This window comes from Pongo pygmaeus, chromosome 1 (genome assembly GCF_028885625.2).
Source record: "Pongo pygmaeus isolate AG05252 chromosome 1, NHGRI_mPonPyg2-v2.0_pri, whole genome shotgun sequence".
In the NCBI taxonomy this organism is placed as follows: Eukaryota; Metazoa; Chordata; class Mammalia; order Primates; family Hominidae; genus Pongo; species Pongo pygmaeus.
In genome coordinates, this window is record NC_072373.2 from 214,810,035 (window position 1) to 214,831,759 (window position 21,725).

The following is a 21,725-nucleotide window of genomic DNA, read 5'->3' on the forward strand; positions in this document are numbered from 1 at the left end:
AGCAGGGTTAGCTGTCAATTCAGGGGGTGGCCAGAGGACCAGGAGCAGTGGGGAGAGGGGGTCAGCCTCAGCATGGAGTTTAGCTGCAGCCTGGCTCCAGAGAGGGAGAGCACATTACCCACAGATGCAGGGGGCCCTCAGGTTTGTGGGATACCCCGGTCAGTATGGCACATTGCTCGGCATGCAGAGTGAGCATGTGATTATGTACCCCTGGGTTGCTGGTTCTTAGGGGTTAGGGGGTAGTCATCACAACCTCAGGTCTGGCAGGGGTAGGATCTGCCTCTGGGGCCTCCAAAGTGGGTAGGAGGAGCAGGTGGCCAACTCTCTGCACCAGCAGGGAGGTAGGGTAACCCCTATGCAGCCCCTAAGCCCTGAGTAATGTGCTCTGTGTCTGCCAACAACAGTGCGGCCCTGGTGGCTGCCACATTCAGGTCACCCAGCAGCTCATCATCATCATGGTGGGCAAACAGCTGCTCAGCCACATGGAAGAATTTGTTGGGCTGCGAGTGTTGGGGGAAGAACGGGGGACAAGGCTGGGCCTAATCAGGCCTTTCAGAGGGCTTTTATAAGAGCAGAGCAGAAAACCCCTTTACTGGGACAGAAGATACAGGCACAAGTCCTAGCCCTGCTTCTTGTGAGCTGAATGGCTTTGTGTCTCTCTGAGCGTCAGTTTCTTCTCTGAGCGTCAGTTTCCTCATCTGTACAATGGGGACAATAATACCTCTCCAAGAGAGTTGAGGGGATTATGAGGCGTTCAACAGAAAAAAGCTTTGCAAATGGAGGGCTTTCTATTACTATTTTTTTCAGGGGCAGTGATATTCCAGAGACCAAGAATGACTAGGTGGGAAGCGCAGAGTTGAGAGCACTGGACTCGAGTCTAACAGATTGGATTTGAACACCGGCTCCACCACTTACAATTTGGGGAGCCTGGGGCAAGTTCTCCAGGTGTGTTTCCTCATCAATAAAGTGGAAATCATCATGGTGCCTGCCTCTAAGGGGTGCTGGTGATAGAAGTGGCAGTTCCTAGCACAAGGTCCTGTTATGATCATTATCTGGTTTCCCTGCCTCCTGCCCCCAGGAAGCTGAAGGCTTGGTGGCAGAAGTGGCAGCTGGCAGGGCAGAGGGACACCCAGATCAGGCAGGAGCTGCAGCACTGGGAGAAGGAAGGACTATGAGCTCGTCAAGTGCCAGGGCCTGTTTGATGAATACCCAGGGATGGAGGAGCAGTCGTTCAGCAGCGTGTGCCCTGGGCATGAGTGGGGCCCCTGGGGGCCTGGCACAGCAGGGGAGGTGGCCCCGGGCCTGACACTCCCTGCCTGCCAGAGCTGCAGTTTGGGTTCATCACCATCTTTGTGGGAGCCTTCCTGCTGGCACCCCTGTTTGCTCTGCTCAACAACTGGGTAGAGATCGGACTGGACGCCCACAAGTTCCTGTGCAAGTACCAGCGACCAGTGGCTGGGCGCGGCTGGACATCTGGATCTGACTGCTCCTGCTGGAGGCCGTGGTACACCTTGAGGTCACCGTGAATGGGAGTGAGGTAGATGAAGGGAATACAGGGGAAGGGGGCGGGGGAGATGGAGCTCAGAGACTGGGGAAGGGGGTTCAGGAATACGGAAATGTAGGGCTGGAGAAGGAAATCCGGGTCAGAGGTTGGGAAATAGGGGAGAGGAGGCCAGGATCCCGGGCCAAAGGCTCATCCTGCCACGGAAGGGGGTCTGGATCCGAGTTGGAGTGAGTTAGGGGGTTGGGCTCTGAAGGCCCTCTGGCTCTGCAGGCTTTCGTCTCGCTTTCATCTCGGACTTCCTGCCGCATATCCTGTAACAGTACGAACACCACACCCAGCTGCACGGATTTGTGAATTTCACGCTGGCACCCGCGCCCCCTGCCTACCTGGCCCAGAGCAAACATACTGCCCTTCAGGCTGGGGAGGAGGGGCGCGGCGGGAGGGGCGGGGCCCTGAGCTTTGGTGGGCGAGGCCTTCCTGGGAGGGGCGTGGCGCTGAGCCTTGGTGGGCGGGACGCTGAGGCTGGAGGGGCAGGGCTGTCTGGGAAGCACGGCGTTGACCCTTGGTGAGGGAGGCCGGCCTGGGAGGGGGCGGGTGCTGAGCCTTGGTGGGCGGGGCCAGTCTGGGAGGGGCAGGTGCTGAGGAGGGAGGGGCGGGGCCTGGCTGGGAAGCCGGGAGCCGAAACTGGACGGGTCGGGTGGGGCCTGGCTGGGGTGCAGTGAGCTGATTCTGCCCCGGACAGATGTGCGGAGCCGGCTAGGGTACTGGCTGAACGGGCAGGGCCAGATTCTAGGGAGGAGGAGGGAAGGAAATGCGGGGTTCGGAGTCGAGATCCGAGAGCCTCTCCAGACCCCGCAACCCAGATACAAGGCCCCTCGCGACGTGGGGGTGAACCTCGCCCTCTTCTACTGGAAGCTGCTGGCCGTGCATCTGGGCTTCATTATCGCCTTCGAGGTAGGCTCAGCCATCTGTCTTGGACAGACTTGGTTCCAAGTTCAGGCTCTGCCGCCGACCGGCTGGAAATCGGGATATATTATATAATAGGATCTACTTCATAGGGTCGTTATGAAGGTTCGGTGTCAAGCATTTGCACTGTGCCTGGCATGTTGTAGGTGCCCAACGAATTAATATCACAAATAATAATAATATTATCTCTTGGCAAGAGAAAGGAGAAAAAAGAGGAAGCACTCTCCCACCAGCTTTGCTCTTTTACAAGCCCTGCCCTGACGGGGTTCCTAGTGTTAAGGGGTTCGAATCATACCTCTATGTCTTTGGGCAAATGGCAACCCCTTTCTGCTTCTGTTTCTTCACTTGTGGAGTAGAAATTACCCCCAGCTCATAGAGTTGTGTGGATTAAATGAATTAATATCCGGAAAACCTTCAGATTAGGGTTTGGCGCAGGGTAAGCGCTCCATGAGTTAAGATCGCTAAGGCAATCATTCTCTCTTTTTGGCCCCCTTCTCCCCAGAATGTAGTGTTCTTCCTGTGCCCCAACGCCCAGCTCGTGCCCGATGTGCCAGCCCTGGCTACCAAGATAACCGCGCGAGCGCTACCTGGCCAAGCAGGCGGTGGCAGACAACCGGGAGATGCTGTTTCAGTCAGCAAGGCAGGCGGAGCCCGGCCCCGTCCGCACCATAATGACCATAATGACCACGCCCCTTGGCCTGCCCTCAAGCTTTAGCTCAGCCCTCTCAAGTTCAGCACTCTCTAGCCCCGCCCCCTTATTTGGCCTCGCCCATTGGAGGGATTGGCTGGACTCCCTGTAGTTTCCGCCTTTTCCCGCCCATCATTAAGCTCCGCCCCCGCCAAGCCCCCTTTTCTACTTTATCTGCAAGCTGGGGTTGGGGGCTCTGTTCTGGAGAGCCAGCCTGCTCAGCCTGACCAAGCTATGCTCTATGTCCGCAAAGGGGACGCAGGGGCGTCCAGGACGCAGGGGCGAGTGAGGCAGGGCTGCCCTTCCAGGACCCGAGGTTCACCAGGATGGGGTCCTCTGGCTTCCAGTTACGCGTCTGGGCAGTGTCCCAAGGCCGGTCCGGGAGTTGGATGAGAGGATTGGAGTTCCCTGGAGACCTCCAGACCTGCATTGCTACCCTTCCGTGTTCCTTGCCTCCTGGCCTCTGTGCAATGCTGACAATAAACCTGTCTCTGCGTCCCAGCCTGCCACCTCTCCACGGCCACCTGGTCCCCACCCACACGGTGCAGTGTCTCCTCACTATGTGGCAATGCTCTAGGGAGCCAAAGTGAACATGGGGGAGCAGAGGGACCCTAATCACTCTGAACTTAATGGCCGTCGGTTGGCAGCTAAGGAAAATACTCTGGGGCCGGGCGCGGTGGCTCACGCCTGTAATCCCAGCACTTTGGGAGGCCGAAGAGGGTGGCTCACCTGAGGTCAGGAGTTCGAGACCAGCCAAACCAACATGGAGAAACCCCGTCTCTACTAAAAATACAAAACTAGCCGGGCGTGGTGGCTCATGCCTATAATCCCAGCTACTCAGGAGGCTGAGGCAAGAGAATTGCTTGAACCCGGGAAGCGGAGATTAGGGTGCGCCGAGCCATTGCACTCTAGCCTGGGCAACAACAGCAAAACTCCGTCAAATAAATAAATAAATAAATACTCTGGGGGACTAGGACATGGGCCATGAAACCTCTGCTGTGTATTCCGAGCCTGTAGTGTATGAATAATAAGACCAATAAGAGTTTAGTTAGGTCAGCCGAGACACCCCGGATTACACTTTCACACACTTTTCACCACGAGACCCTCCTAAAAGCCTGGTGAGGCAGTACCAGGCAGTGGTGAAGGACTCAGGTTGGTGGTGGGGTCAGACAGACCTGGGTTTCTTTTCTTTTTTTTTTTTTTTTGAGATGGAGTCTCGCTCTGTCACCCAGGCCGGAGTGCAGTGGTGTGACCTCAACTCACTGCAGCCTCTGCCTCCCCACCTCCCTGGTTCAAGCGATTCTCCTGCCTCAGCCTTTCGAGTAGCTGGGATTACAGGTGTGCGCCACCACGCTCGGCTAATTTTTGTATTTTTAGTAGAGACAGAGTTTCACCATGTTGGCCAGGCTGGTCTCAAACTCCTGACCTCGTGATCCGCTGGCCTCAGACTCCCAAAGTGCTGGGATTACAGGTGTGAGCCACTGTGCCCAGACTATTTTTGTGTTTTTAGTAGAGACAGGTTTCACCATGTTAGCCAGGCTGGTCTAGAACTCCTGACCTTAGGGGATCCACCCACTTTGGCCTCCCAAAGTGCTGGGATTACAGGCGTGAGCCACTGTGCCCGGCCAGACCTGGGTTTCAATACTAGTCCTGCCCCTTATTAGCTGTGTGACCCTGGGCAAGTTATTTAATCTCTTAAACCTTAATGTCATCTGTAAAATAGGGACTTCATAGAACTGATGAGAGATTTCAAAGGGATAATGCTCATGCCTTAACTTGTTAGTTGGCCCCCCATATCCTCAGGTTCTGCATCCTTGGGTTCAACCAACAATGCATGGAAAATGAAAATAAAAACAAAAAAACCCAAAAATAATGACAATAAAAAATAATGCAAATTAAAAACATTACAGGATAACAACTATTTACATACCATTTACACTGTATTAAGGTGTTATAAGTAATCTAGAATTGATTTAAACTGTACTGGAGCGCCGGGCATGGTGGCTCATGTCTATAAATCCAGTACTTTGGGAGGCCAAGGCTGGTGGATCGCCTGAGCCCAGGAGTTTGAGACTAGGCTGGGCAACCTGGTGAGATCCCATCTCTACAAAAAATACAAAAATTACTCAGGTGTGGGGGTGCACACCAGTGGTTCCAGTTACTCAGGAGGCTTAGGTGGGAGAATCACCTGAGCCCAGGAGGTCGATGAGACTGCAAGTGAGCCCTGTAATTGCACCACTATACTCCAGCCTGGATGACAGAGTGAGACCCTCTCACTTGAGGACATTTTATTTTATTTATTTTTTGACAATAAATACATAAAATAGACTGGGTGCGGTGGCTCATGTCTGTAATCCCAGCACTTCGGGAGGTTGAGGCGGGTGGATCACTTAAGGTCAGGAGTTCAAAACCAGCCTGGCCAACATGGTGAAACCCTGTCTTGACCAGAAATAAAAAAAATTAGTAGGGTGTGGTGGCATGCGCCTGTAATCCCAGCTACTGGGGAGGTTGACACAGAAGAATTGCTTGAACCTGGGAGGCAAAGGTTGCAGTGAGCTGAGATCCCACCACTTGCTCCAGCCTGGGTGACAGAGCAAGACTCCATCTTAAAAATAAATAAATAAATAAATAAATAAAATAAAATAAAATAAAATTTACTGGAGGATGTACAAAGGTTATATCAAACACTATGACATTTTATACAAGGGACTTGAGCAACCATGGATTTTGGTATGGGAAGGTTCTAGAACCAATTCCCCACAGATTCTGGGTACCAAGGGACAACTGTACTCACCTGAGAAGTGGCAGCAGTATCTACCTGACAGGGTCATGGTGGAGATTAAATGAGTAAATACATGTGAAGTGCTCAGGACAGTGCCTGGCACCTAGTAGGTGAACAATAAGTTAGCTTCATGAGTATTAGTATGTGTACACATCTGCATATTAATATTAGGTGCCTGGCAATTGCTGGGAGCTCAAACAGATGGCAGGTCGAATTAGGGGAAAAATGCAGCTTCCCCTTCCACAGGGTTGGGAAGATTGCATGCCGGGCATAGAGCATGCCCTTCTTATTGGAGGCGGTTTGACTTGGCTATTTGACTTGGTTTATTGAGGGCTCAATTGGTATAGTCTGGGAAGGCTTCATGGTGGAGGCGGCCACTGGAGATGGTGGGGCAGGTCATTCCAGGCAGTGGGAAAGGATGGGGATTTGCAAGCAGTGGCTGTACTAGATGAGGAGAGGCCATCCAGGATGATGCCAGATGTCACATCGTCAACTTTCAGGATTGATGTCTGTCTCCCAATCATAGGGATAAGTGTTCCAATTTGATAGATGTAGTAATAGGATCAGAGAAGGTCATCAGGGTTCTCAGGGTGCCTGAGGAGTGCAGGGCTTGGGAGGCTCTCCGTGAAGCTCCCAGGATGCTCCCCAGCTCCAAGAAGTTCCCTGAGCATGCTCATGTTTGGGAAGCTCCAGAAGAGTGGTGACCTGTCTCCTAGGAGCAGAAGCACTGCCTCCCCCGTCTTTAGGACTTGGGTGTAGGGTCCTTTAGAGCCTCACTTGGGCATAGGACTCCCATTGTTCCAGCCCCCCTCTTGTACCCCAGACTAGCCAAACCGGTTCTGGGGAAGGGGGGTGGGGAGCAGGCACGTTGAGACAGCCGCCTGCCTCTCTCTGCAAGGTTCCCTCCTCCTTCACCTCCCCCTCCCTGCCCCGCACAATACCCAGGAGCTTGCCTTGCTCGGCTCTGGGGCCATGCTGACATGCTGACATCGCCCCCTGAGGACTTGGCTGCAACCCTAGAGCCCCCAGGGTGTCCCGGAGCCCTGGACCGTGCTGGCAGCTGGACGGAGCTCCCTGGCTGAGGTAGGGCCCCACCTGGGTGCCAGCAGTCCCATTCTCTTCCCGCCAGTTTTCCCCACTGAGTGAGCCCTTTGTGCTGCCTGCCTGGTCTCTGATCCTGGCCCTGACCCAGTATGGCCTTCTGGGGCTCAGTGAACCACTTGGCCTGGATCCCCTTTCCAGCCATGACTTCCCACCTGGCTTTATTCCTTAAAGGGCAGAGAGGCCCTGGCAGGGTACCAGCTCTCCTGGGCAGCAAGGCAAGGGGCACCCGGGAGGGGGCAGGGAAAAGCTAGGTACAGGAGGCCAGAAATGCTTTTTCTGATCACGGTAGTGTCCAGGGACTCTCTGGCAGCCTTGCTAAGTGGGCCCATCGTCTTCTGTAATTAGCAGCACCCACCAAGGGTACTTTCCTCGGCCCCTGCCCATCCTTCTTGGCCCAGAGACATTTATGATGAGACATGTTTCTTAGAGAGGGCATTAGGTGGTGGTGCAGTCCCTTAGGAGCCACTTTACAGATGGGAATACTGAGGCCAAGGGATGGGCTGTGAATTGCCTAAGGCCACACAGCTGGTCAGTGTCAACACTGGGCATCGAAGCTTGGGCGGAGGTTATTCTTTTTGGGCTCCAGAGTGGCCCTTGCCTAGTAGACACTAGAGTCTCTATCCTGTGATCGTGCCTTGGGAAGGTAATGTCCCTGCTGTCTGGGGCCAGTTCTCTTTCTGAGGTTTTTGTTTGTTTTTTCTAACAGAGATGAGCTACCACAATATGAACACAGCTTGTCCCTCTTAGCTCCCGAGCATTGAGGTTGGGTGGGCCAAACCCCTGGAGGGCCACAGGGCTGGCATCCCAGCTAGATGGGTCATTCTTATTACCCCTTGGCTTGAGCATAGGTGGAGGCTGACACACTCCTGAGTTCCCCGCTAGGGACCTGCCTCCAGCTTCATCTCCCCGGGAAGCCTTCTATGTCCCCTCTCCCCACATTCACCTAGCCTTCTCCTCTGCGGCCTTAACTGGGGGTGCTCCTGCTGCAAAGCCTCAATGTTTTGCCTACTTATCCCTGCGAATCATGGGAGAGAGGGTCCCTCCCTGCCCTCCAGAGGCTTCCAGAACCCAAGTGCTAGAATCTCCCAGCATACAAGGGGGCAGGGGGCATGTGTACATGCCTGCACATGTGTGCCCCCAGAAGCAAGCGGGACTTCTGTGTCGAGGACTCCTGATTCCTGCAGAGAAAGAGAACTGTCTGTGGGCAGAGGCCTCCTTCCGCACACTCCTGCAATATAATGTGTGTCTCAGCCTCGCTCCATCATCTTCCCCATCTGTGTGAAGGCCTGAGCCGCCTTCTCTCTAGAGAAAGACTGATGATAATAAAAATACTATCCTATTTGCCAGATGAGGAGACTGAGGCTTAGGGAGACTTGTTCAGATGGGCACTTTTCAGGCTAGAGGGACAGAGGCTGATGGTACAAGCCAGAGTGGCCACCGTAGAGAGGACCCCTTTGGAACAGCCAGTCCCCTTCTTCCCACCCTCCCAGACAGCGAGGTGAAGGGAGCAGGGGGAAGCAGTTGAGAAGCTGTGCAGAGAGACTGGGGCCTGCCATAGACCCAGCCATCTCTCACTGGGTCCTCTTCTCCCTCCCTGTCTCCAATAGTGACTGACACTGTCACTGTTCAGCCCAAGGCTCTCTCTCTAAGTGCACTAGGTATTTCAGCCATGGAGCAGTTACCTATTACCTCCTCTAGGAAGTCTTCCTGGAATACCCAGGTTGAGTTGAGCCCAGCACCCTCCTCTGATGGTTCCTCTGGCTTGGCTCTTGCCAACCTGGATTGTAACTGTTTTCGTTTTTGGCTCTCCCACTAGACTGGCAGCCCACGGGCATGAAATGTTTGTCCATCTGTCTCCCTGGGTTTTCTGGGCTTCATCTGTGTCTCTGAGGATCTCGTTGGCCTGAAATTGTCAGTGTCTCTGTCTCCATCTCTGGGTCCCTGAATGTCTCAGCATCTGTGGTTTTTCTGTTTTTGAATGTCTTGGGGTCTTGGTTTCTGAGTTACTGGCTAAGTGGTCTCTGTTTCTCTAGGTCTCTCTCAGTCTTCATTTCCTGGCTGTCCTGGTCCTGCCAGGCTGGGCACTGCCCCTTTGGCCTGAGGGGGCCTCTGGGGGGTCCTGGCTGCCCGGCCTGCCCACAGCGAGGCCAGGCTAGGGTAGGCCCCCGCCCAGCCCGCTGCCTGCTCCCTCCCTCCCTCCCGGCTTGCCTCACCACAGGGTTTGATGAATCAAACTCTTTGTCTGGGTGGGATCTCCCCCAGCCAGCTGGGCAGAGAGAGGGCTTCCCCTGCCGGAACAGCCAAACAGCATCAGCAGCGGGCCTGGGCCCAGAGAGGTGAGGGGCTGTAGGAGGGATGCTGGCAGAGGGCCACAGGGCAAGAGCTGCGGGGGCTTGGGCCTCTCAGATCATCAGGCCTGCCCCGATCGGAGGGCTGGCTCCCCAGGGATAACTTCCTGCCCAGAAAGGACCCATCCAGCCTGGCCCACCCAGGGGCTGGAAGCTGGGGTGGGGAACAGCCCCTCTTTCACTCCAAGCGGGGGGAGCTGGGGCACCTCCCTGAACTTCGGGAGGGCCCCTGCCTGATCTGGGTGGTGGCCTGCCTGTCAGTCCATGACCCTCCCAGCCAACTTGGCATGGGTGTGGGCACCACTCAGCGCCGAAGGCCGCAACTCTGGGCAAGGGTCAGGGGGATGGGGGGAGAAACATCAAAGCAAGGACCTGTGGGCTGGTGTGTGTCTGCATCCTGGGGTGTGCATGTGAAGGGAACAGGAGGGTGAGAAATCTCGGGTGCCTGTGTAAATATCGGACGGGTCAGCGTGTATGTGAGGAGTTGTCTGTGAATGTATGCGGTTGTGTAAAAATGTGTGTGTCTGTGACTGTGTGAGCCTGAGTTTGAAATGTCTGTATCTATGAAAGTGTACATGTCATTCTATACTTGGGAAAAAATGTAGTGTGGATGTATATGTTGGGACATGGATGTGTGTGACAATGTATGTATTTCCATGTCTGGTGACATGTCAGTGTGTTTTAGAGAAGTACAAGGTGGTTAAAATCATCAATTTCAAAGCTAGAACGGCCAGGTTAGAATCCTGGCTCCACCATTTACCAAATAACCTCTCTGTGCCTCACTTTCCTCACCTATAAAATGGGGATAATAAGAGCATTAACTCACAGGGTTTTTGTGAGGATTAAATGAGATAGTATGTGTAAAGTACTTGGCCTATCATTCAGGCAATGCCAAGCAAGTATCAGCTATTTCTATATAATTAAACGTGAGTGTGTTTGTGGAGATGTGTGCACACAAGTGTACACAGGGGTTTGTCCAGGCCTCCAGGGGTGGTGGCTTACTGGCCAGCCCCACTGTCCTCTGTCTAGGTCTGATATCTTCTCTTCTGCAGGGCCAGGTGGGTGGCAGAGCAAAAGAGGAATGGACTGTGGGCCACCTGCTACCCTCCAGCCCCACCTGACTGGGCCACCTGGCACTGCCCGCCGCCCTGTAGCAGTGTGCCAGCAGGAGAGCCTGTCCTTTGCAGAGCTGCCTGCCCTGAAGCCCCCGAGCCCAGTGTGTCTGGACCTTTTCCCTGTTGCCCCGGAGGAGCTTCGGGCTTCTGGCAGCCGCTGGTCCCTGGGGACCCCTGCCCCTCTCCAAGGGTTGCTATGGCCATCATCCCCAGGAGGCTCAGACACAGAGATCACCAGTGGGGGGATGCGACCCAGCAGGGCTGGCAGCTGGCCACACTGTCCTGGTGCCCAGCCCCCAGCTCTGGAGGGACCCTGGAGTCCCCAACACACACAGCCACAGCGCCGGGCCAGCCACGGCTCGGAGAAGAAGTCTGCCTGTGAGTCACCCTGGGGGAGGCGGGTGTGGGTGCCACAGTGGGGGGGATAGGGGAGGGGCTAGGCAGCTCCTTAACCTTTATGTCCCAAGGTTCCCCCAAAAGTCAGGACAAGTGGTAGATTAGTGATAAGGAAACTAGCGGGGCTCAGGGAAGGCAAGTGACTTGTCCAAGTTATGCAGTGAGTGAGTCACCATTCTGGGCAGCCTGATCCCTCTGCCTACTGCAGCCAGGCCCTGTGCTCTCCTTACCCCTCTCGGGGACCCCAGGGCTCTGGGGACCAGATGCTAGCAGAAACACAGGCCCTTCCCTTGGGCATGGTGCCTAAACCTCCCCAGGTGCTCAGGGCCAGGGGCAGCAGCAGGGAGGAGGTTGGGGGAGACCCCAGCCCGTGCTCTCACTCCTTGCCCCCCAACCCTAGGGCGCAAGATGCGGGTGTACCAGCGTGAAGAGGTCCCCGGCTGCCCCGAGGCCCACGCTGTCTTCCTAGAGCCTGGCCAGGTAGTGCAAGAGCAGGCCCTGAGCACAGAGGAGCCCAGGGTGGAGCTGTCTGGGTCCACCCGAGTGAGCCTCGAAGGTCCTGAGCGGAGGCGCTTCTCGGCCTCGGAGCTGATGACCCGGCTGCACTCTTCTCTGCGCCTGGGGCGGAATTCAGCAGCCCGGGCACCCATCTCTGGGTCAGGCACTGGAGCAGCCCGGGAAGGTACCAGCTCCTCCCATGGGCCCTGAGGGCAGCCAGATGCCGGGTGGGGGTGGGGGTGGGGGATGCCCACTCACCGGCCGCCTGAGGCCGTCAGGGTGCCCGGGCCGGGGACCAGGCCCCAGGCCCCAGGCCCACTCTCTGGACCCCCCCACCCTCAGTTCTCGCCCTCTCCAGGGAAAGCATCTGGAATGGAGGCTCGAAGCGTAGAGACGAGCGGGGACCGGGTGTCGCGGCCAGCCCCTGGTGACTCACGAGAGGACCATGGCGATTGGTCCGAGCCCAGGTACCACCTCCCGTTTGGGCTTGGGTCCGAGACAGGGTGCAGGCGAACAAGGGCCGTGACGCTCTCTCTTTCCTAGGCTAGACACACAGGAAGAGCCGCCTTTGGGGTCCAGGAGCACCAACGAGCGGCGCCAGTCTCGATTCCTCCTTAACTGTACGTGGGAGGGGGGTCCCTGGGAGGAGGTAATGGAGGAAGGGGCTGCGGTGTGGAAACGGGGAAAAGGGGGTTTGGAGAGTTGAGAGGTAGGGATCGAGTGAGAAACGGAGAATGGAACTGTCGGTATCTAGCACGCAGTAGGTGCTCAATTTGTTTATGGAATGAATGAATGAATGCATTCACTGTGTCCAGATATCCGAACCGCGGCAAAGGTTAAGTGACGCCGGCTCTTCAGGGAACCGGGGAAAAGCCGGGCAGGGGCTGGCGGGCGCCCCACGCTCTCGCCCGCCCGTCTTTCCCCCAGCCGTCCTCTATCAGGAATACAGCGACGTGGCCAGCGCCCGCGAACTGCGGCGGCAGCAGCGCGAGGAGGAGGGCCCGGGGGACGAGGCCGAGGGCGCAGAGGAGGGGCCGGGGCCGCCGCGCGCCAACCTCTCCCCCAGCAGCTCCTTCCGGGCGCAGCGCTCGGCGCGAGGCTCCACCTTCTCGCTGTGGCAGGATATCCCCGACGTACGCGGCAGCGGCGTCCTGGCCACGCTGAGCCTGCGGGACTGCAAGCTGCAGGAGGTGGGCGCGCGCGGGGACCCGGCGGGGCGGGGGCGGGCAGGGGAGTACGCGGTCCGGGGACTTAGCGGGAACCGGGCCATAGAGGGAGGGGGACACACAAAGGGGGTTGCTGGCGCGACTGTCCGCGCGGAAGGTTGGCTCTAGGACTCGACTACACGAGGACAGCAAGCCGCTGAGCGGGAGGCGAGGGTAGCCAGGCTTGGGTGCGGGACGAAGCCAGGCGGAGCCAGCGGGACGAAGCCTAGGATAGGACAGGGCCGGATGAAGGGCGGAGCCATTGGGAGTGCAAACGCCTGGTGGGCGCGGAACAAGGCGGGGCAAGGATCAGGGGCGGGACCTGGGGGTGGGCGTGGGCTCTGGGAAGAACGCGTCGGGGCGGGGCTTAGGGGAGGGGCGGGATCGAGGACAAGCGGGGCTTGCACAATTGCCCGCGGCGGGAGGTGGGTCGCCGGGCCCGCCCGGTGCCAGATTAGGAGTGGGGCTAGAGAAGGGGCGAGGGCGCGGGGTGTGGCGTACTGGGGTCCGGGGATGCGAGGCCAGGGCCTCCGAGGTGAACTGGCCCGGCCCTTTCGACCCCGTGTGCGTCCTCCCTCAGGCCAAGTTTGAGCTCATCACGTCCGAGGCCTCCTACATCCACAGCCTGTCGGTGGCTGTGGGCCACTTCTTAGGCTCTGCCGAGCTGAGCGAGTGTCTGGGGGCGCAGGACAAGCAGTGGCTGTTTTCCAAACTGCCCGAGGTCAAGAGCACCAGCGAGAGGTGAAGAAGTGGTCTGGCCTGGCCCGGGGTGGGGACCGAGCCTGTGGTTGGCCAGTTCCCAGATCTGGGGTCTCCATTCTGGCTCTGACTCCTCAGGTTCCTGCAGGACCTGGAGCAGCGGCTGGAGGCAGATGTGCTGCGCTTCAGCGTGTGCGACGTGGTGTTGGACCACTGCCCGGCCTTCCGCCGAGTCTACCTGCCCTATGTCACCAACCAGGCCTACCAGGAGCGCACCTACCAGCGCCTGCTGTAGGGCTGGGGACTCTGAAAGGGGCGGGGGCGTGGAGGGAGTCTCAGGCAGGTGTAGGCACTGAGGGCTGGGTGATGCAAGGTGACTCTGGGAGGGGAGGGGTCCCTGAAAAGATCTCTGTGACCAGGATAAGGTGAAATGCAACCCCAAAGGGCAGTAAGGATGTGCTGAGAAGCCCCCTGAGGACCCCGTGGATGGCCAGGGTTGTGGATCCCAGGAATTCCGGCCTACCTGTGATTCCAGAGCCCTCCCCATTTTCCAGCCTGGAGAACCCCAGGTTCCCTGGCATCCTGGCTCGCCTGGAGGAGTCTCCCGTGTGCCAGCGTCTGCCCCTTACCTCCTTCCTCATCCTGCCCTTCCAGAGGATCACCCGCCTCAAGATGTTGGTGGAGGTACCTCGAGGGGACAGGCCACAATGAGGGCTGGGCGAGGGAGATACACCTGTGGGCGGGCCGGGTCTCAGGGGAGTATGAGGCCTGCCTCATTGTGCTGATCCCACCTTCCAGAACATCCTGAAGCGGACAGCACAGGGCTCTGAAGACGAAGACATGGCCACCAAGGCCTTCAATGCGCTCAAGGAGGTGAGCTGGGCAGGGCAGGGGCTGCTTGGCTCCTGAGGCCCCCCTGGACCCCCAGCATGTCTCTAAAACAGCCCCCAGCTGTCAGAGTCTCCGGTCCCCAGGCAAGAGTCTGAGGCTGGGCTCTGGGAGCCAGAGCTGAGGGGCTGCAGGTGACCTCCCCACGGCTCCCCCAGCTGGTGCAGGAGTGCAATGCTAGCGTACAGTCCATGAAGAGGACAGAGGAACTCATCCACCTGAGCAAGAAGATCCACTTTGAGGGCAAGGTGTGTGTCTGCAGCCAGCAGAATGGGGACCCCAAGGGACAGCTCTTGTTTCTTCCTTGCCCTGGGGGCTTCAGGCCAGTTCATCACTGCCCACACCCTCCCATCTACCATCCTGTGCTCTCTGCCTGGTGCCCCTGGGCCTGACCCATCCTTCTCCATCCCTCTAGATTTTCCCGCTGATCTCTCAGGCCCGCTGGCTGGTTCGGCATGGGGAGTTGGTAGAGCTGGCACCACTGCCTGCAGCACCCCCTGCCAAGCTGAAGCTGTCCAGCAAGGCAGTCTACCTCCACCTCTTCAATGACTGCTTGCTGCTCTCTCGGCGGAAGGAGTGAGTCGGGGCAGTCAGGGGTGGGTAGGTAAACTGGAGCCAGGCTCTCTTCCTCCCCACCACTGGGCTTATGACCAGTCCATCCCTGGGCCTGGGAGCCCCTGCCTGTGCCAGGGTATGCTGCCAGGGCACCCTGAGATTTGGAGGCTCCTGAAGCAAAGGCAGAGATGTGAGACAAGTCCATGTTTCAGAAGGGAGAATCAAGGGATAGACTGTATGCCGAGGACTTGGAGATGCTGTGAGCTTCAGCCAGTAAAAGCAGAGACTAAGAGCATAGCCCTGGAGTCCCAACTCTGCCCTGAGTCACAGCTATGCCAGAAGCCAACATTTACTCAGTACCTACTCTGTGCAAGGCATGCTACATGAATTATTCCCTTTAATCCTCCAAATACCTCCCTGGGAAATAGGTTTCTCTGTTTCTCTCAGATCATGGAGCTAGTAGGTGGGGGAGCCAGGAGGATGCCAGCTCTGTCTGATGGCAGCACCGTGCCTGGCTCACAGTGAACACTTGCTCAGTATTAGCTGTGATTATTATGAGGAGTGAGGTAGAAGACTACCTGGATAAGGTGAATGGGATAAAGGATGGACATGTGGGCTGGGCACGGTGGCTCACACCTGTAACCCCAGCACTTTGGGAGGCCAAGGTAAGAGGATCACTTGAGTCCAGAAGTTCAAGACTAGCCTGGGCAACATAGTGAGACCCCATCTCTTAAAAAAAAAAAGGATGGACATGTTATGCTATAAGAAGAGTTCATTCCTGATTTGTTTGTTCATTTAGTAAACAGTCACTGAATCTCTATTCTGTAGCAGGCCAGTACTAGGGACATAAATATGAATGAGACTTGTTTTCTGCTCACAGGAGCTCTCAGACCAGTAAAAATACATCCTGATAACCATATCATCACGATTTTGATGGAAGGGTGTACTGCGGTAGTTCCTGGTATGGAGTGAGAATCAGTAAAGCTTCATAGAGGACAGGACATTTGAGCTGGGTTTTGAAGGATGAGTAGGAGTTTTCCAGGTAGACAGGTAGTTTGAGTGCAGGAGTACAGCAGAGTCATGGTAGTGTAGAAGAGCGGAATGTGTGTTTGGGAATGATGAAGCCTAATGTGGCTGGATTTGTAAAGGAGAAGGGCAGCAGAGGGAAGTTGAAGGTCATGGTGGAGAGGTTGGACTTTTTCTGAGGCAGCAGGGAGCATGGAGGGTTAAGCAGAGGGATGATATTTTGCTCCTGGCCAATTTGGAGGATGAACTGGAAGGGGAGAGGCCAGAGGGTCTTGCAGTTGCTCAGGAGAGGGCAGATGCTCCAGAAGTGGCAGGGTACTTCAGGATAAGTGGATTCAAGGGACAACAAGGAGGAAAGACAGGACATAGCTACAAGGTGGGTGTAGGGGGGATGGAAAGGGAAGAGGTGAGCATGATGTCTGAGTTTCCTCTTGGGCAAACTGGTGGGGTCTTTCACTGGAATTGAGAACAGTAAAGGGGATCTGGCTTGGAGTGGGAGAAGCTGAGTTTTTTTTGATGCCGAGTTTTGTTGAATGAGTTGACATCCACGGAACACCCTCCACCCATCCTGCCTCCAAGTACTTACTGAGCCCAAACTGTGGGTCAGGCAGTATCATCAGACACTGAGATACAGTGGCAAAGAGACGGGGCTCAGCCTTCGTGGGGCTTATGTACTGGAAGAGAGTTAGACACTCCTCAGGGGAGCTGTCCAGTTGGCTCTTCGGAACAGACACTTGGGAGGGAGGTTCGGAGAGAGGTCGTGAATCGCTTGAACCTGGGAGGCGGAGGTTGCAGTGAGCTGAGATCATGCCACTGCACTCCAGCCTGGGAGACAGAGCGAGACTCTGTCTTAAAACAAAACAAAACAAAAAATAAAAAAACAAACAAACAAACAAAAAAAAAGAGAGATAGAAAGGTCGAAAGCGTGTTTGGGGCTCAGGGACTGGTCTCCATCATCTCCAGCCTCCACCAGCAAGCCAGCGGGGAAGGAGCTCTTGGTTCCTTGTGGGGACTAGCAGCGCCCTATCCAGAAGCAGGACCCTGTGAGAACGCTGGCAGGGCAGGCAACCCCTTCTCCCCGCTTCCAGTCAGAACCCACCTGATCCCGAGGGTGGGTGCCTGGAGCCAGGGCCCAGGCCAGGCTGACCTCCCCTCCCCCGGTCCTCCAGGCTAGGGAAGTTTGCCGTTTTCGTCCATGCCAAGATGGCTGAGCTGCAGGTGCGGGACCTGAGCCTGAAGCTGCAGGGCATCCCTGGCCACGTGTTCCTCCTCCAGCTCCTCCACGGGCAGCACATGAAGCACCAATTCCTGCTGAGGGCCCGGACGGAGTGAGTGGGCCTGGGTATGGGGAGAGAGGAGGCTCCCCATCTCCATGACGGGCACCCCTGGGACATCCTGGCCTTGTTCCTCCCCGAGTGCTCAACTCTTCCCTGACTTGGGGAGGACACAGGGGCAGAGGGCAGGGCTGGAGGCCAGAGCAGGGGTGCCTGCCCCACAGGTGGTGTCGGGGGGCTGCCACCTCCTCCTCAGCCTCTGGGCATCTCTTGGATATAAACCTCCACACCCTGCTATCTCTGGCTTCAGGACTGTGGCATTAGGCAGGATGGGGGTAGGGCTGGCATCCATGGGGTTCTGGGTCTGTTATGCTCAGAGCTGGGTGGGGCACAGGCTTGGAAACAGGGTTGTGGGGTGGGCCCTGAGGTGGGGCAGACATGACCTGGGTCCTAGGCCTGGACATCATGTCTGGCTCCCCCAGCCTTGGTTTCAGCACCCTGCCCTGGGCAACTGCACTTTGCATGTTGTGACAACTCAGCCTCCCCCTTCCCTAGAAGTGAGAAGCAGCGATGGATCTCAGCCTTGTGCCCCCCCAGCCCCCAGGAGGACAAGGAGGCCATCAGTGAGGGAGAAGGTAGTAGCTCATCCCTGCTGCTTACATCCCGGGGCCGGACCCTCGCCCGCTCTCCTCCCCTCCCATCCTGGGTGCTGTGTTGCTGGCAGGGCTGTGGGGAGAGAGATCAGCTTCTGGGGCAGTCAGGGGTAGCTCTGAGGAACCTCGAAGGCTGGGCAGAACTTACATAGCACAGGTGGACTCTGTGTCCACAGGCAGCATCCTACAGATCACAAAGCCTTCATAGCCTCCCATTTCCCCCCTGTTTTACAAGTTAGAGGAGAGGTGCAGAGATAAATGGACTTGTGTAAGTTCACCCAGCCAGTAAGTAGCAGAGCCGAGACCAGAGCCCGGGTCTGTCTCCATCTTTGCGTCAGTTGCAAACAAGACAAGAAGCAGCCGGAACCAGGGTATGAGGGGTGGTGGGGGTGGTGGTGGCAGGTGAGGGATCTGCTCAGTTGGAATAAAAGTTTCTCCTTTGGGTGTGAAGTGAGGCTGGTAAGCCAGGGTGCGACCTAATCCTAGAGAGCCTTCCTATAGTGACCCTAGGGAGCTATTGAAGGTTTGTTTGGGGTTTTTTTGAGACAGGGTCTTGCTCTATTGCCCAGGCTGGAGTGCAGTGGCATGATCATGGATCACTGTAGTCTCAACCTCCTGGGCTCAAGTGATCCTCCTGCCTTAGCCTTTTGAGTAGTTGGGACCACAGGTATGCACTACCACACCTGGATACCACACCTTTATTTTTATTTTTTGTAGAGATAGGGTCTTGCTATGTTGCCCCGGCTGGCCTCAAACTCCTGGACTCCAGCAGTCCTTTCCCTTCTGCCTCCCAAAGTGCTGGGATTACAGGCATGAGCCATCGTGCCTGGCTTATTGGAGGCCTTTATTTATTTATTTTTTTGGAGACACAGTTTTACTCTGTACCCCAGGCTGGAGTGCAGTGGCACCATCTCGGCTCATTGCAACCTCCACCTCCCGGGTTCAAGTGATTCTTATGCCTTAGCCTCCCGAGTAGCTGGGATTACAGGCACTTGCCACCACGTCTGGCTTTTTTTTTTTTTTTTTTTTTTTTTTTTTTTTTTTTTTTGAGACAGAGTCTCACCCTGTCATCTGGGCTGGAGTGCAATGGCACAATGTCAGCTCACTGCAACCTCCACTTCCCAGGTTCAAACAATTCTCCTGCCTCAGCCTCCCAAGTAGCTGGGATTATAGGCGCCTGCCACCACGCCCAGCTAATTTTTGTATTTTTAGTAGAGGCAGGGTTTCACCATGTTGACCATGGCTGGTCTCGAACTCCTGGCCTCAAGTGATTCACCTGCCTCAGCCTCCCAAAGTGCTGGGATTACAGGTGTGAGCCACTGCACCCAGCCTTAATGGAGGCTTTTGAGCAGAGGAGTTAGGGCTGAGCTTTAGGTAGTGAAGGGAAAGAAAGGGCACTCATGCCCACTGAGCACCTGCCATAGGCCAGGCCCAGGGCTAGGGGCTTTGTATTTGCATTAAATCTAATTTAATCCTCATGGCAACCCTACTAGGTAGACATTTTTCATATCTGAGAAAACTGAGGCTCAGAAGGTGAAGTAAATTGGTCACACAGCCAGTAAGTGGCAGAACTGGGATTCAAGCCAGGTCTGGTCCCCCAGTCTGTGGCTTTGGATGCTACCAGCCCACCTGGTCTAATGAAAAGAGCTGAGGGCCAGGAAGGGGGTAGATGCTCTGGATTGAGCTAGGAGTCCCACCTGGGTGGGGGTAAGCTCCCTACTCCCAGATGGTCAGGGGAGGTCCCTGGGAATTAACATTTGACCCCTGAAGGATGAGAAGAGGTTGTCACGAAAAGATCTGGGGAAGAGCGTCTGGCAGAAGGAAGAGCCAGCACAAAGGCCTTGGGGCAGGAGGGAGCTTAGAGTGAGGAACAGCAGGGAGGCTGGTGTGGCTGGAGCTTTGTGAGCGAGTAGGGAGGGAAAGTGGAGGGGAGAAGACGAGGCTAGCAGGGGGCGATGCCAGACCATGAAGGGCCTTGTAGGGCTTAGGGAGGACTTTGGATTTTATTCTAAGAGGACTGGGAAGCCCTGGAGGGCTTTAAACAGGGGAGTGATGCAACTTGAATCCCAGTTGGGAAGGATGGGCCAAAGGGAGCACCAGAGCAATGTTAGGGGCACATTGCAGGGCCGTTACTGTTTTCTGTGGGGTATCTGGGGGCAGTTGGACGTTGGGGTCTGAAGGTCAAAAGCAAGATGTTGGCTTGAGCTGGGGAGGGGACAGCCCTTGGTATAGAGGCAGAAACTGAAGCTGGGAGGGACTGGATTAATCCTGCACTTGTGTTTAGGGTAGGAGAGGAGATCGGCCAGGGTGGGCAGAGGGTACACCTGCTTGAACGTGGGCCTGTGGCACGGGAGTGGCAGAGGAATAGAAGCCTCAATGGCCACCTTCCCACCCCCTTACTTCCTCCTACTCCCCTCCCTGCCCTACCCATGCTCCTGCCCCTGCCATCCTGCCCTTGGGACTCCCTGAGCTTCCCTTGGGCTGTCAGATTGCCCCCAGGTTCAATGTGTTAGGACATACAAGGCACTGCACCCAGATGAGCTGACCTTGGAGAAGACTGACATCCTGGCAGTGAGGATCTGGACCAGTGACGGTGAGGGGGCCTCCTGGGAAAGTCTCCCTGATGGGGCTCGGGTGGGCAGGAGGTAGCTAGATGACTAAGATATCACAGGGAAAGGTTCTGCAAGTGTTGATCTGCCACAGCATGTGGGAATCAGGTTAGACGAGAGGAGGAACTTCCTGCTTGTAAAGATATAGGATTGAGAGTGATGGGGAAGAGTGGGAAATACCCTTTCAGAGGATATCAGGAAAAACAGGTCAGAAGTTCATCTACAAGACAGCTTGAGACAGGGTCCTTCCTGGAGCTGAGAGATGCTGAGATGATGTCACCTTGGCCCCAAGGGTGCAGACAAAGCTTGCATCAGGGCTGAGGTGTTCCCTTCCAGGCCTGGCCCTGGTGCCCCTTTGATGCTGTTGTTCTTGGCCTGTGTGTCCCTAGGCTGGCTGGAAGGGGTCCGCCTGGCAGATGGTGAGAAGGGGTGGGTGCCCCAGGCCTACGTGGAAGAGATCAGCAGCCTCAGCGCCCGCCTTCGAAATCTCCGGGAGAATAAGCGAGTCACGACTGCCACCAGCAAACTGGGGGAGGCCCCTGTGTGATGGGCAGCCATGGCCTAGGACCCCACCTCCATGCCTGGCTCTTGGATGGTCCTGGAGGGGCCTGCAGTGTCTCCATGCCCCAAGCTGCTCCTGCTGGCACTTCGCTTCTGTAGCCTTGGCATTGAGGGCACAGGCTGGACACAGGAATGGGGGCGCCTCCAGTGGGTCTCTCCGTCCTCATGCTCCTCAGTGTCCACACATCAAGGCCAAGGGTAGTTTCTTCCTCCGACATGGGGACCATAACAGGTGATCACTGATACCTGGCAAAGACTGGGGCCCTCTCTTTTCTGTGTCCTCAATCCTGCCTGACTCTTGGTCCTTCTGGCAGGGACCTGGCTGGGGAATGTTCTGGTGCTGAAGGTGCTGGGACCTATATGTATATTTATATATATCTGGGGTCTTGTCTACCACCTCCCCTGGTCAGAGCCCAAGTGGGTGCTGGTTGCTGTGTCTTGTCTGTAAATAAACTCCTATCATGCCTTTGCTTGGAGTCTGTGATCCATCTGATGCTGCCCCCACCCCCGCAGTCCTATTTTCCCAGCTAAAGACCAGGAGAGTCTCTGGCTGGCTCCCAATTGGGGCTTTGCATTTCTCTAGAGTTCACCTCTCAGCTGTAAGGGTGACCGGGGGCAGGTGGACGATTGTGTATCAGCTAGGCTGCTTTCGGCTGCAAGTAACAAAATGTCAGACACAAGTAGGCTTAAACATTAAAGAGATTTGATTAGTTCTTTATTTGTTTCCTGTGGCTTCTATAACAAAATTACTACAAACTGAATGACTTAAAACAATGTTTTCTTCTCTCACAGTTCTGGAGGCCGAGTCCAAAATCAGCAGCACTGGGCCCACACCCAGGGGCTGTACTCCCTCC

At 56.1% G+C, this 21,725-nt stretch overlaps 1 protein-coding gene across 2 annotated transcripts; it reads left to right on the top strand.

Moving 5' to 3' along the window:
- The first annotated feature begins 2,153 nt into the window (after positions 1–2,153).
- On the top strand, positions 2,154–21,340 carry ARHGEF19 (Rho guanine nucleotide exchange factor 19). Of its 2 annotated transcripts, XM_063659177.1 has the most exons (17): positions 2,154–2,458; positions 2,973–7,023; positions 10,445–10,885; positions 11,304–11,585; positions 11,760–11,868; positions 11,945–12,021; positions 12,329–12,591; positions 13,187–13,347; positions 13,444–13,596; positions 13,860–13,989; positions 14,104–14,178; positions 14,352–14,441; positions 14,609–14,769; positions 16,944–17,102; positions 17,604–17,683; positions 20,190–20,294; positions 20,700–21,340. In XM_063659177.1, exons 3-17 carry the CDS (start codon positions 10,474–10,476, stop codon positions 20,855–20,857), a joined length of 2,415 nt encoding a protein of 804 aa, XP_063515247.1. In that variant the 5' UTR covers positions 2,154–2,458; positions 2,973–7,023; positions 10,445–10,473; the 3' UTR covers positions 20,858–21,340. The 2 variants fall into 2 exon arrangements, with proteins under 2 accessions (XP_063515247.1, XP_054306506.1); XM_054450531.2 differs by lacking the exon at positions 2,973–7,023 and having other exon boundaries at positions 2,176–2,458.
- Positions 21,341–21,725: the final 385 nt, after the last annotated feature.

Bases quoted from the DNA above. Each gene is read 5' to 3' on its own strand.
- ARHGEF19 (XM_063659177.1), top strand. From the start codon at position 10,474: ATGGACTGTGGGCCACCTGCTACCCTCCAGCCCCACCTGACTGGGCCA. The intron at 13,348-13,443 runs GTGAAGAAGTGG...CTGACTCCTCAG, and splicing joins GTCAAGAGCACCAGCGAGAG to GTTCCTGCAGGACCTGGAGC. The intron at 20,295-20,699 runs GTGAGGGGGCCT...GTGTGTCCCTAG, and splicing joins GAGGATCTGGACCAGTGACG to GCTGGCTGGAAGGGGTCCGC.